Source organism: Staurois parvus, unplaced genomic scaffold, assembly GCF_062004578.1.
Source record: "Staurois parvus isolate SC_StPar_1 unplaced genomic scaffold, SC_StPar_1.0 ptg000449l, whole genome shotgun sequence".
Taxonomy (NCBI): Eukaryota; Metazoa; Chordata; class Amphibia; order Anura; family Ranidae; genus Staurois; species Staurois parvus.
Window position 1 is genome coordinate 1,754,286 of NW_028318245.1, and position 15,063 is coordinate 1,769,348.

The 15,063-nt window shown below is 50.1% G+C and overlaps 1 protein-coding gene and 1 pseudogene across 2 annotated transcripts in view; both read left to right on the top strand.

Moving 5' to 3' along the window:
* The window catches only part of LOC149453263 (uncharacterized), a 56,585-nt gene extending 49,882 nt beyond the window's left edge, over positions 1-6,703 (top strand). Inside the window, exon 14 of the mRNA XM_089688619.1 lies at positions 5,658-6,703. Coding sequence (XP_089544745.1) covers positions 5,658-6,437 — 780 coding nt within the window. The 3' untranslated portion in view covers positions 6,438-6,703. The remainder of the gene's footprint in view (positions 1-5,657) is intronic.
* LOC149453264 (uncharacterized) lies at positions 2-1,321 on the top strand (annotated as a pseudogene). The gene is made up of 2 exons (XR_016314691.1): positions 2-1,098; positions 1,193-1,321. The product of XR_016314691.1 is annotated as an uncharacterized LOC149453264 (transcript).
* Positions 6,704-15,063: the final 8,360 nt, after the last annotated feature.

The window sequence follows — 15,063 nt, forward strand, 5'->3', positions numbered from 1 at the left end:
GGGGCCAGTAATGGTAACCTACCAGAGAGATGTCCCCCGCCCTCTGTATTCCCAGGATTTCATACAGGAAGGATACTCCATCCCTCACCATGATCAGGTAGATGGATCCAGTCATGGGAACCCACCGGAGAGATGTCCCCGTCCTCTGTATTCCTGGGATTCCACACAGGAAGATCACACCATCCCTTACCATCATCAGGTAGATGGGTCCAGTAAAGGGAACCCACTAGAGAGATGTCCCCGTCCTCTGTATTCCTGGGATTCCACATAGGAAGGTCGCACCATCCCTCATCAGGTAGATGGGTCCAGTAATGGGAACCCACCAGAGACGTCCCCGTCCTCTGTATTCCCGGGATTCCACACAGGAAGGTTGTACCATCCCTCACCATCATCAGGTAGATGGGTCCAGTAAAGGGAACCCACTAGAGAGATGTCCCCATCCTCTGTTTTCCCAGGATTCCACACAGGAAGGTCACACCATCCCTCACCATCAGGTAGATTGATCCAGTAATGGGAACCCACCAGAGAGATGTCCCCATCCTCTGTATTCCTGGGATTCCACACAGGAAGGTCACACCATCCCTCACCATGATCAGGTACATGGATCCAGTCATGGGAACCCACCGGAGAGATGTCCCTGTCCTCCGTATTCCCGGGATTCCACACAGGAAGATCACACCATCTCTCACCATCATCTGGTAGATGGGTCCAGTAAAGCGAACCCACTAGAGAGATGTCCCCATCCTCTGTATTCCCAGGATTCCACACAGGAAGGTCACACCATCCCTCACCATCAGGTAGATTGATCCAGTAATGGGAACCCACCAGAGAGAGGTCCCTATCCTCTGTATTCTTGGGATTCCACACAGGAAGGTGACACCATCCCTCACCATCATCAGGTAGATGGGTCCAGTAATGGGAACTCACCAGAGAGATGTCCCCGTCCTCTGTATTCCTGGGATTTCACACAGGAAGGTCGCACCATCCCTCATCATCAGGTAGATGGGTCCAGTAATGGGAACCCACCAGAGACGTCCCCGTCCTCTGTATTCCCAGGATTCCACACAGGAAGGTTGTACCATCCCTCACCATCATCAGGTAGACTATAAGAGATTCAATTCTTAGGTTTAATCTCTGTGTATCAGTCCTCTGAACTTTAAAGGTTTTATGTTCTGTCATTCTTCTGGTTTAGGATGAAGAACAAATTTATATAGAAGTTGAGGTTAAAGAGGAAGAAGAAGAGATGTATGTGAGTTGTGATCTTCAGTCTACAGGGGAGCCAGGAATGATGGTGGCAAGTGAACATCAGGAGTCCTCTCTAGGTATTAGTATAGGTCATTAATAAATACTCAATGTAGATCCCTTTTCATTTACTTTCAAGTATGAGGTTGGTTTTGCAGACTGATGGGAAGTGACGGAGAAAATCAGACTTTTCGGACAGGGGTCTCCAAACTTTCTAAACAAAGGGCCAGTTAATGTTCAGATGTTAGGGGGCCGGACTGTGGCCAGCGGAGGTAAAAAAAAGTGCCCCAGTGTCTGTGGGAGTAACAACGCCTCACACTTGCTGGTCACTGGGAGTAAAAAGATTACATGTAGTCAGTAGGAGGAGGAATAGTGGCCCATCATTGGTATTAGTGGGAGAAATAGTACCCCCTTGTTGGTGTCAGTGAAAGGAATAGTACCCAATCTTTGCTGTTAGTGGAAGGAATAGTACCCCATCTTTGGTGTCAGTGGGAGGAATAGTACCCAATCTTTGGTGTTAGTGGAAGGAATAGTGCCCCATCATTGGTGTCAGTGGAAGGAATAGTGCCCCATCATTGGTGTCAGTGGGAGGCATAGTGCCCCATCATTGGTGTCAGTGGGGAGGAATAGTGCCCCATCATTGGTGTCAGTGGAAGGAATAGTACCCCATCATTGGTGTCAGTGGAAGGAATAGTGCCCCATCATTGGTGTCAGTGGGAGGCATAGTGCCCCATCATTGGTGTCAGTGGGGAGGAATAGTGCCTCATCATTGGTGTCAGTGGAAGGAATAGTACCCCATCATTGGTGTCAGTGGGGAGGAATAGTGCCCCATCATTGGTGTCAGTGGAAGGAATAGTGCCCCATCACTGGTGTCAATGGAAGGAATAGTGCTCTATTACTGGTGTCAGTGGGAGGAAATATTATTATTATTATACAGTATTTATATTGCACTAAAAGGTTTGCTCAGCACTGTACATTATAGTGGGGGACAGTACATGAGACAATACAGTAACAAAACAGAACACGAGGGATTCAAGGGCCCTGCTCTTTCGAGCTTGCAATCTAGGAGGGAGGGGATAGTGGTACAGGAGGAAGTGGCTGTGGGGGATGGAGTGGTGGGAGGAGTGGAGGAGATCGGCTGTTAGGTGAGGGCGGGGTAGGCTTCCCTGAAGAGATGGCTTTTCAGGGTGCGCCTAAAGGTGAGGAGGGTAGGTGACAGTCTGATGGATTGGGGTAGTGAGTTCCAGAGGATGAGGGAAGTCCTGAAGAAGTCCTGCATTCAGGCGTGGGAGGTGGACACCAGGGAGCTAGAAAGTAGGAGATCTTGTGAGGAGCGAAGATTACCGGTAGGGTGGTATTTGGGTATCAGGTCGGTGAGGTAGTTTGGGGCAGCATTATGAATGGCTTTGTATGTCTGTGTTAGTAGTTTGAATTTAATGCGTTGGGCAATGGGGAGCCAGTGGAGGGAATGACAGAGGGGGGTGGCAGATGTGGAGCGGTTGGTAAGGTGGATGAGTCTGGCCGCTGAGTTCAGGATAGACTGAAGCGGGGATAGTCTGCGATGAGGTAGGCCGGTGAGAAAGGAGTTGCAGTAGTCCAGACGTGAGATAATAAGGGAGTGAATGAGTAGTTTAGTAGTGTCTGGGGTTAGGAACGAACGTATTTTGGAGATGTTGCGGAGGTGGAGCCTGCATGAGTTTGCCAATGATTGGACATGGGGTTGGAAGGACAGGTTTGAGTCTAGAGTGACACCTAGGACTTTGGCTTGTGGGGTGGGACTGATGGTGGCGTTGTTGGTCATGATGGAGAGGGTGGGGAGGGGGGGGGGGCACGGGCTGGGGGGAAAATCAGGAGCTCGGTTTTGGAAAGGTTCAATTTGAGGAAATGGAGCTACATCCAGTCTGATATGTCGTTCAGTAGGTGGGTGATATGGGCGGACACTGAAGGGGTGATTTGAGGGGTGGAGAGGTAAATTTGCGTGTCATCGGCGTAGAGGTGATAGTTGAAGCCGTGGGAGTGTATCAGTTTGCCAAGGGAGGAGGTGTAGATGGAGAAGAGAAGGGGCCCGAGGACACAGCCTTGGGGGACCCCAACAGAGAGGGGGAGAGAGGGGGAGGTAGTAGCGTTATAGGTAACGCTGAAGGAGCGTTGGGATAGATAGGAGGAGAGCCAGGAGAAAGCGGAGTCTCTGATGCCAAAGGAGTGTAGTTTATTAAGGAGGAGGGGGTGGTCAACTGTGTTGAAGGCCACGGAGAGGTCGAGGAGTAAGAGGACTGAGTAGTGGCCATTAGCTTTGGTGGTTAGCAGGTCATTAGTGATTTTGAGTAGGGAGGTTTCGGTGGAGTGTAGGGGACAGAAGCCAGACTGTAGTGGATCGAGGAGGTTGTTGTCAGTGAGGTGGGCGCTTAGGCGATTGTAGACTAAGCGCTCAAGGAGCTTGGAAGTAAATGGCAGCAGGGAGATGGGTCTAAGGTTGTTCAGGTCGGTGGGGTCCAGGGAGGGTTTTTTGAGCATTGGGGTGATGTGCGCGTACTTTAGGGGGGAGGGGAATGTGCCAGTAGAGAGGGAGAGATTGAAGATGTGGGTGAGTGAGCGTAGGATAGAGGAGGAGGGTGACCGGAGGAGTTGTGTGGGGATGGGGTCAAGGGGGCAAGTGGTGAGACGGGCTTCTGAGAAGACCTTAGTGACCTCCTCAGTGGTAGGAAGGCTGAAGGAGCGGAATAGTGCCCGATCATTGGTGTCAGGGGGTACAATAGTGCTTCATGGTTGATGTCAGTGGAAGGAATAGTGCTCTTACTGGTGTCAGTGGAAGGAATATTGCCCCACTATTGGTGTCAGTAGAAAGAATGATGCCTCATCAGGGGTGTAAGTGGAAATAATAGTGCCCCATCATTGGTGTCAGTGGAAGGAATAGTACCCCATCATTTGTGTCAGTGGGAGGCATAGTTCCCTGTTATTAGTGTTAGTGGGAGGTATAGTTCTCCATTTTTGGTATCGGGGAGGAATAGTACCTCATCGTTGATGTCAATGGAAGGAATAGTGCTTTATTACTGGTGTCAATGGGAGGAATATTGGCCCACTATTGGTGTCAGTGGAAGGAATGAAGCCTCATCGTTGGTGTCAGTGGAAGGAATAGTGCTCAATCATTGATGTCAGTGGGAGGAATACTGCCTCATCGTCTGTGTCAGTAGAAGGAATAATGCCCCATCATTGGTGTCAGTGGGAGGCATAGTGTCCCATCATTGATGTCGGTGGGAGGAATAGTGCCTCATCATTGGTGTCAATGGAAGGAATTGTACCCTATTGTTGGCGTCAGTAGGAAGAATAGTGCCCCATTGTTGGTGTCAGTGGGAGGAATAGTTCCCCATTGTTGGTGTCAGTAGGAGGATTAGTGCCCCTTCATTGGTGTCAGTGGAAGGAATAGTGCCCCATCTTTGGCATCATTGGGAAGAATAATAAAGTCTAGGGGAGGATGTGCAGGCAGTCCTCTTCTCAGGAGAGCCTCTCACCAAGTGCTTGGCTTCAGCCTGACCATGAGGAGTCCACCAGGCCTTTTGACTAGGTAGACCTCAAGTGCACATTGTCCCTGTCAGGAGCCTTTTGTCCTGGGGGTCTGAGTAGAGTCCAGGGGTGGGCTGACCATTTGAGCACTCGTGCACTGCCCGAGGGCCCAGGGTCAGTAGGGGCCCCCATGAAATACCCCTGGTACCTTTTTATAGGCTTTTTTGGGTGTGCTTTGAGTGTGGGCAAGGACACAGGGGCCCCATAATCCCCTATTGCCCGGGGGCTCCATGAGTTGTCAGTCTGCCCCTGGTAGAGTCCCACTACTTCGGGAGATGGACTAGAGAAATGCCTTTTTAGATTAACTTTTTGTGTGTATTTTTCACATACACTTTGTTTTGTTCACTTACATGTGTTTTGCGCTCCACCGTGGAATAAAAAAAAAGAAAAAAGAGCCGTGGGCTCCTGCTGCTGTCAATCAAATTTTGTGGTGGGACAGAGCTGTGCTGTCTGTGCCTATAGACGCAGGCAGCACAGCTCAAAATTGAGCCTGCAGGAGTGCCCTCATAGGAAACCTATGGGGGCACTTGCCGAAGATGGAGAGCCAGGAGCCCCAGTGGGGGGGGGGGGGTCATTGTACAGAGCAGGTAAGTATGTTTTACATTCACTTTCCCAGTAAACATTAGCCTGTAACAGAGAGAGCCAGCCTTTTCATCAACAAATAGAACATCCTTGAGCTGTAATTAGGAAGGAAATTCCCCATTGCTGTCTAAAAGAACGTCATCGACGTATCTCCCCTACCAACTGTATATCAAATGAAGTGGATATGTTGTACTTTACATAGGAAATTGACTGCAAAAAAATGTTAAAATTTAAAAAAAAATACAAAAAAAGTAAAAGTTTCTCTTCAATAGGTGGAGGTGGAGTCTGTAATACCTCAGAGGATCATAAAGCATCCCTGTGTTCTGAAAACAATTACTTTCCTATACTGGAATCCTGCTGTAGACCAGAGGAGCGACACCAACAAGCTTCCATCTCTAAGTTCAGAGGACAGGAAATGTTTTACAAGGAAAAAAGATTTTGTTGGACAACAGGGAATTCACAAAGACAAGGCTTTTTTCTCGTGTTTAGAGTGCGGGAAATGTTTTATCAAAAAAGAGAGCCTTGTCATACACCAGAGAAATCACACGGGCGAACGTCCTTTTTCCTGTCCAGAGTGCGGGAAAAGCTTCACTCGGAAGCAATATCTTCTTAGACATCGGAAGACTCACACAAGCGAGCGTCCTTTTCAGTGCCCAGAGTGCAGGAAAGGTTTTATTGAGAAAGGGGACCTTTTTCGACACCAAAAGATTCACACGGGGGAACACCCTTTTTCCTGTCCGGAATGCGGGAAATCTTTTATTCAGAAAGGAGACTTTAATAGACACCTGAGAATTCACACAGGCGAACACCTTTATTCATGTCCTGAGTGCGGGAAACGTTTCACTGAGCTAAGACTCCTTCTGAGACACCAGATAATTCACACGGGAGAGCGTCCTTTTTCCTGCGCAGATTGCGGGAGTAGTTTTAATCAAAAGGGAAGCCTTCTTAGACACCAGAGAATTCACAAGGGCGAGAGACCTTTTCCGTGTTCAGAGTGCGGGAAATGTTTCTCTCAGAAATCAGACCTTCGGAAACACCAGAGGATTCACTGAGCAAGCATCCTCAGTGGAAATGATTTGTACTGAAATCTGACGGCGCGTCAAAACTTTCTATGGCCACTGCTGCCTTTTACATATGTATGGTGGGATTTTATAAGTTGTCCCATCTGTAGAATGATTGCCTTACACAGACGGGGACAACTTAGTACTGGGCGGTTTTTGTTTGTTTGTTTTTTTTTTTTTTCATAATGAGCAGATATGAATGTTGGAGTATTATGTAAGGTCCTTTTCCAGGCAAAAATAAAAAATACTATGCACAATTTTTAGTCTGTCATAATCATAACCCTTTAGTACATACGCTCACCGGCCACTTTATGAGGTCCACCTGTTCAGTTGCTTGGTAACAAATTGCTAATCGGCCAATCACATGGCAGCAGCTCAATGCATTTAGGCATCTAGACGCGGTGAAGACGCCTTGCTGAAGTTCAAACCGAGCATCGGAATGGGGAATAATGGAGATGTAAGTGACTTTGAACATGGCTTGGTTGTTGGTGCCAGACAGGCTGGTCTGAGTATTTCAAAAACTGCTGATCCACTGGGATTTTCAGGCACAACCATCTCTAGGAATGGTCTGAAAAAGAGAAAATATCCAGTGAGCGGCAGTTGTGTGGAGGAAAATGCCTTGTAGAGGTCAGAGGAGAATTAGCAGACTGGTTCATGGTGAAGACGACTTGCTGAAGTTCAAACCGAGCATCAGAATGGGGAAGAAAGGGGATTTAACAGACTTGGTTGTTGGTGCCAGACAGGCTGGTCTGAGTATTTCAAAAACTGCTGCTATGTTGGGATTTCTAGGGTTTCCAGAGAATGGTCCGAAAAAGAGAAAATATCCAGTGAGCGGCAGTTGTGTGGAGGAAAATGCCTTGTTGAGATCAGAGGAGAATGGGCAGACTGGTTCGTGGTGAAGACGACTTGCTGAAGTTTAAACCGAGCATCAGAATGGGGAAGAAAGGGGATTTAAGTGACTTGATTGTTGGTGCCAGACAGGCTGGTCTGAGCATTTCAAAAACTGCTGCTATGTTGGGATTTCCACACACAACCATCTCTAGGCTTTCCAGAGAATGGTCCGAAAAAGAGAATACCCAGTGAGCGGCAGCTGTGTGGAGGAAAATGCCTTGTTGAGCATAGAGGAGAATGGGCAGAATGGTTGGAGATGATAGATGTGACGGGAGTGATTTTGGGTGGGGGGCCCATGGAACACAGCCCCCTTTGGAGAGGTGGGGAGACCCTTGTCTCAGCTCCCCATATCCCTCTTATGTGTAAGTCACCCTGTGCTTGTTAGGGGTACAGGGTGGAATGTCCTGATATTGTGTAAACATGTATAGGTGGGGTGTGGGGGTTGTTCATTGTTTAATGCCATGTGGTTGTCCCATTGTTCTATTGTGTGTCTGTGTCATGTACCTACCTACGGTAGCTCTAGCGCTCCACAGACCAGATTTCCCCAGGGTGCGGAGTCTAAGCCCCAATCTGCTTGTTCACCAGAGCCCTTGATGGTGGGGATGGACTTGGAGCAGACTGAGACCCGGTCGCAGCCCCTGAGTACACCCAGCTGCGGTAGAGCGGACCGTCTGTGGCACGTAGCAGGATGAGAGCCTGATGTGAAGTGGCAGAGCGGTCCGTGCAGGATGGATGGACAGAGCACACACTGGAACAATAGCGGAGTCAGCCAGGCCGGGTCGGTAACGGTGGAGGCAGAGCGGTACAGAGCAGCAGGCAGAGGGTCGTCAGGTCACAGGCCAGGTTCAGCAGCAGGAGATCAGACAATCAGGAATAGGCAGAAGAATGGTCAAATGAGCCAGGGGTCAGGGCAGGAGAAGGTCAGCAATGGTCAGGATCAAGCAGGGTTCGGCAACAACAGGAAAACTCTCACAGGAACAGGAACAACTAGGAACAAGACCATACGGCAATGTGAGCATTGTAAAAGCTGGTTTAAATAGCCCGCCCGACGCCGACAGGCACGCCTGGGTCCTAGTGCCTGCCCGGCGCCGTCATTGGTGACAGGCGCAGCTGGGTCCTAGTGCCCACCTGCCTGTATGTCTTGTCACGATCCTATGTATGTGCAGATTCGTTTGCCGTGGCGAAACTTGGAATCCCTGACATTGCTCCCCCCCTTATGGGCAGCCTCCGGATGCCCAACTGACTCCTCTTTTTTGGGTGGCTGCGGAAAAACTCCTGAATTAGCCTTGTGGCATGGACATTTTGGGCTGGTTCCCACAAATTTTCTTCTAGGCCATAGCCCTTCCACTTAATGAGGTACTGTGTTAAACCTCTCCTCTTCCTGCAGTCTAAGATTGCTTCAACCTGAAATTCCTCTTCTCCATCAATGTCTATGGCCTCCGTGGGTCTAGACCAGGGGTGGGCAAACTTTTTGACTTGAGGGCCGCAATGGGTTCATATAATGGACCCGGGGGCCGGACCAAGAGTAGATGAATGATGTGTATGTGTCATCCATAGTAAGTATAGTAATATTCCCCCATAGTAAGCATAGTAATTAATCCCCCATATAGTAATTCATCCCCCATATAGTAATTCATCCCCCATATAGTAATTCATCCCCCATAGTAATTCATCCCCCATATAGTAATTCATCCCCCATATAGTAATTCATCCCCCCTATAGTAATTCATCCCCCATATAGTAATTCATCCCCCATAGTAATTCATCCCCCATATAGTAATTCATCCCCCCTATAGTAATTCATCCCCCCTATAGTAAATCATCCCCCATAGTAATTCATCCCCCATATAGTAATTCATCCCCCCTATAGTAATTCATCCCCCCTATAGTAATTCATCCCCTATAGTAATTCATCCCCCATATAGTAATTCATCCCCCATAGTAATTCATCCCCCATAGTAATTAATCCCCCATATAGTAATTAATCCCCCATATAGTAATTCATCCCCCATATAGTAATTCATTCCCCATATAGTAATTCATCCCCCATATAGAAATTCATCCCCCATATAGTAATTCATCCCCCATATAGTAATTCATCCCCCATATAGTAATTCATCCCCCCTATAGTAATTCATCCCTCATATAGTAATTCATTCCCCATATTAATTCATCCCCCATATTAAGTCCCCAAGTCCCCCCTGTGTCAATTCACTTACCTTTGCTCCGCGCGTTCCTCTCACCTTTTCCCGCGCCGTTCCGGTGTAGCATGAAAATCTGTCTCCTGTGAGGATCTGTCCCCCTCGACGTATCTGCGCATGTGCCAGTTTCAGGCATTAGCAGCCGATCGGCGATCTCCGGCACATGCGCAGATACGTCGAGGGGAACAAATCCTCATAGGAGACAGATTTTCATGCTACACTGGTCTTCAGGGCGGACTGTGAGAGGAGCCTAGCGGGAGCCTAGCTCCGCGGGCCGGATTAAAAGGTCCGCCGGGCCATATACGGCCCGCGGGCCGTAGTTTGCCCATTGCTGGTCTAGACCTACGATCTGAAAAAGGATCCGGTGCTGCAGGTTTTAACAGACACATGAAAGACAGGATGTATCTTAAAGGATTCAGGAAGTGCTAGCTCATAAGCAACCTCATTAATTATACGCTTTACCCAGAATGGGCCCACGAACTTGGATGCCAATTTCCTTGATGGACATGCCAACTTCAGATTGGTCGTTGCCAGAGAGACTTGGTCTCCCAGATGCAGAATCCGTTCGCCTCTTCTATCAAAGGCTTTTTTTATTGTCTTCTTGAGCCTTTGCAACTGACTCCTGTAACACCTTGTTATTGGACGGAAAGAAATCCAGCGTATCCTGAGCGGCAGGGACTGAAGTTTCCGGAATCAGATCAGGCAGGAATGTAGGGTGGAATCCATAATTGGCAAAGAACAGGGATTGCTTGGTGGCAGAGTGACTTGCATTATTGTAGGCGAATTCTGCTACTGGCAGGAGTGCCAGCCAGTTATCTTGGAGGGAGGAAGTGTAGCACTTGAGGTATTGCTCGAGGGTTTGGTTGGTCCGTTCGGTCTGCCCATTTGTCTGTGGATGGTATACCAAAGAGAAGGATAGCTTGATTTCTAAGATTTCACACAGGGCTCTCCAAAACTTTGAGGTGAACTGAACCCCTCGGTCCGAGACAATATGCCCTAGGCACCCCATGGAGCCTTACAGCTTCCTTGATAAAGATCCGCGCAGTTTCCGGCGCCGAAGGCATATTCTTCAATGGTAGGAAGTGGGCCATTTTGGACAGACTGTCCACTACCATGAAGATTGCAGTGTGATCCTGAGAGGGTGAAAGTTTCACAGTAAAGTCTATGGATATCATTTTCCATGGTCTATCAGGTATTGGCAAAGGTCGTAACAAGCCCCAAGGCCTTGTTTCTGGTGGGCTTGTTTCAATTCCAATATCTTCAATACTCCAAAATGGCCTGCCAACGGATGGTCATGGCAGTAGCCCAGGATCAGGGTTCGAGCTTCCTCGGGTACCACAATCTGTTTCCCCTTCCACAAGAGACCTTCCCTGTTCTGCACCGAAACTCTGGGTGGACTGGGTATTCCCACAGATGCTGCTTGCAACTTGGACAGGAGTTCAGACTGCAGGTTTAGAGATTTCCCCCGGGTCCTCGAACATGCGAGAGCATCAGGCTTTGTGTTCTTAGACCCTGGTCTATAGGTGATGTGAAACACAAATCTCGAAAAGAACAGCGCCCATCTGGCCTGACGTGGTCTCAGGCGCTTAGCTGTTCTCAAATATTCCAAATTTTTATGGTCTGTGTAGATCAAGCTTGAGTGCATGCCCGCCTCCAGCAGATACCTCCATTCCTCCAATGCCATTTTGATGGCCAAGAGCTCTCGGTCTCCAATGTCATAATGTCTTTCCACTGGTGTGAGTTTCCTGGAAAAGAAGGCTACGGGGTGCATAAGCTCCTTAAGGCCCTTCCTTTGTGACAGGACTGCCCCTACTGCGTTTTCCGATGTGTCTACCTCCAGTATGTAGGGCAAGGAAGAATCCGGGTGACTTAGGATGGGAGCTGTTGTAAATAGTTTTTTCAGGGTCTCAAAAGCCCCCTGCGCCTCGGAAGTCCACTGAAACTGAACCCCCATCTTCGTAAGTTGGGTGATGGAAGACACGAGTGTCAAGGTCCAGAGGTTATGTTTCTCCATGTGCTGGCATCCATGTTGGATTTCTGCAGAGCATGGTGGGAATCTTTTATGCCTTCTGGTCTCTGAGGTCCATCCCCCAGAGGGGTGTGGCTGATCACATATAAGCCTGTGGTCCACACATGCCCTTTGCACTTGTGTCTTGTGTCTTGGTGTTGCTATAACTCTGTTCTGACTCTTGTGACTCTCCTGGAATCTGACTCGGCTTGTGACCTGACCATTCTTTGTGTTCTCCTTTGATCTGATCCTCCATTGCTGAACTCGGCCCGTGACCCGTGATTCTCGTCTGCTGTCCTGTACCGATTTGTCCCGTTGTTGTCGACCCGGCCTGCCCGACTACTCTATTGTCTTTTCCATCAGCTACACGCCATTGGCGGCGGCCATTACCGCAACTGAGGTGTCTCGGGGGCTGCGACCTGGTTCCTGGCTGCGTCAAGTCCATCCCCACCATCAGGGGCCCTGGTGAAGGGCTGCCTGGGACTTAGACTCTGCACCCTGGGGGACTTCGGTCTGTGGGTGGTGGTTGTCGCCAGCCAGTGCGTTACATTGTTATTAGGCCTGCCTGTCCATTCCTCAGCTCCTGCCCTGACATTACACAAGTGCCATGAACCCTGATGGTGCAGGCACGCCTTCGCTCCCAACGCTAGTCGCCAGACTCGATCAACAGGATCATCTGTTAGATCAGTTCGCTCAGGCGTTGCAAACTCTGCTTGCACGCACTGCGCACCTTGCTCCTGGTGCTATTAGGCCGGTAGTCACTCCGGTGGTCTCTCCCGCTGCTTCTCCGCTTGTTGCGTCCACCACCTCGGCTGCTGCATCGGCGGCGCCCAGAGGTATGACTGGTTCTGCCCCTCTTCCACAGCGCTTTGGGGGTGAGCCGAGTCAGTGTCGTGGGTTCCTCAACCAGGTGGGTATTTATTTTGAACTAATACCCCACGCCTTTCCGTCTGAGAGGTCAAAGGTGGGGTTCCTAATATCACTACTCTCAGACAAGGCCTTGGCCTGGGCAAATCCCTTATGGGAGAGGAACGACCCGGTGATTCAAGATTTTTTCGGTTTTGTCGATGCCTTCCACAGGGTATTCGATGTACCGGCTCATTCCGCCTCGGCGGCCAAGCTGCTCATGACCATGCATCAGGGTTCACGGACCGTTGCCGAGTACGCCATAGAGTTTCGTACCCTGGCGGCAGAGGTGGGTTGGAACAATGAGGCTCTGGTGGCTGCGTTTTCCCATGGTCTTTCTGACACATTGAAGGACGAGATTGCAGCTAAGGAACTGCCTGTGGAGTTGGAGGAGCTCATCTCTTTCCTGATCCTGATGGACACCAGGCTCAGGGAGAGGCCTTCACTCAAGAAACGCCTGCGGAGGCCTTCTAATTGACTGGCACCTGTGTTTTCTGTCCCACCCGTTCCTCCCTCTCCTCCCACGCCTCCTGGGGATAGCTTGTCTGGTGGGGAGCCCATGCTGCTGGGGTTTGCTCGCCTTTCCGAGGGAGAGCGGGCCGCTTGGCGTCGGGAGGGTCGCTGCCTGTACTGTGACCTCGGTGGGCACTTTCGGCAGTCTTGTCCGGTCCGTCCGGGAAACGCTCGCACCTGAGATCCTGTCGGGGACAGATCTTGGGTGGAGTTTCCTCGTCCCCGCAGTTCCGCAAGGATAAGCCACTGATCACCGTTGTCCTTTCTTGGACGGAGGGCTTGGTGATGGCCCAGGCATTGGTAGATTCTGGGGCCGGTGGGTTGTTCTTGGACAGCTCGTTTGCTGCATAGCACTCCATTCTCCTGCAGGCTCGTGCTACCCCATTGGTTCTCAAAGCAATAGATGTTGCAGGCCCCTGCAACCACCGCAGGTTACCCACGAGACTCTGCCGATAGAGGTAGCCGTTGGGGCTGTTCACAGGGAGTTGGCCTGTTTTCAGGTGATTTCTTCCCCGCACTATTCGGTGGTTTTGGGGTATCCCTGGCTCCAGAGGCACAATCCAACCTTCAATTGGCAAACAGCCGAGATTCTCTCATGGTCTCCACAGTGTGGGGCCGGGTGCATCAGTGGGCCGGTTAAGGTATTGTGTGCCTCTTCGGACTCTGCGTTGCCCACCGACTATGGGGAGTACCTGGACGTGTTTGATAAGGTACGCGCTGGTGCCTTACCTCCACATCGTCCTTACGACTGCGCCATATCCTTGCAACTCGGTGCCACTCCTCGCGTGGTAGGGTGTACCCTCTCTCGGTTGCGGAGAATAAGGCCATGGAGGAGTACGTTGTGGATGCGCTTTCCCGGGGGCACATTCGTAAGTCTACTTCTCCAGCAGGAGCAGGTTTTTTTTTCGTAGAGAAGAAAGGTGGGGAATTGAGGCCTTGCATAGATTATAGGGGTCTCAATCGGATTACCGTTAAGAATGCATACCCAATTCCTTTAATTTCTGAGTTGTTCGACCGCCTTAAGGGAGCAACAGTCTTTACCAAACTCGACCTTAGGGTGGCGTACAACCTCGTACGGATCAGACAGGGGCATGAGTGGATGACCGCGTTTAACACCAGAACCGGGCACTATGAATACTTGGTGATGCCCTTCGGGTTGTGTAATGCGCCCGCAGTTTTTCAGGAATTCATAAACGATGTCCTTCGTGATTTGTTGCAGCAGTGCGTGGTGGTTTACCTGGATGACATCCTGGTTTACTCTACCTCCATGGAGTCCCATATCCAGGATGTCAAGCGGGTGCTGCAACAATTACGTGAGAACGAACTCTTTTGTAAGCTCGAGAAGTGCGAGTTCCATCGATCCAAAGTTGCCTTTTTGGGCTACATCATTTCCGCGGAGGGATTCTCCATGGACCCTCAGAAGGTCGCGGCGGTTCTGCAGTGGCCTCGTCCCAATGGTCTTCGGCCCATTCAGCGCTTTCTGGGTTTTGCCAACTACTATCGGAAGTTCATCAGGAACTTCTCCACATTGGCAAAGCCTCTCTCTGGCCTAACCAAGAAGGGGAGTAGCCCTCACGAGTGGCCATCTGAGGCCATCGTAGCTTTCGAGGCTCTGAAAGCCGCCTTTGCTTCGGCTCCGATTCTTTCTCATCCCAATCCTGGGTTGCCCTTCATCCTCGAGGTTGATGCTTCCGAGACGGGAGTAGGGGCTCTCCTGTCTCAGCGTCGGTCTCCCGATGGACCCCTACTTCCCTGCGGGTTCTACTCCAGGAAGCTTTCCTCTGCAGAGTGCAACTACCAGATTGGAGATAGGGAGTTGTTGGTCATCATTCTGGCTCTCAAGGAATGGAGGCACCTGCTCGAGGGTTCCGCGGTTCCGGTCCTCATTCTTACCGATCACAAGAACCTGACTTATCTTTCGGAGGCCAAGAGATTGACACCCCGCCAGGCCAGATGGGCTCTGTTCTTGTCACGCTTCAACTATGTGGTTTCATATTTGCCTGGTTCCAAGAATGTCAGGGCTGATGCGTTATCACGGCAATACTCTGAGTTGTCCAGGGAGGACTCTGAGCCAATTTCAGTTATACCTCCAGATCAG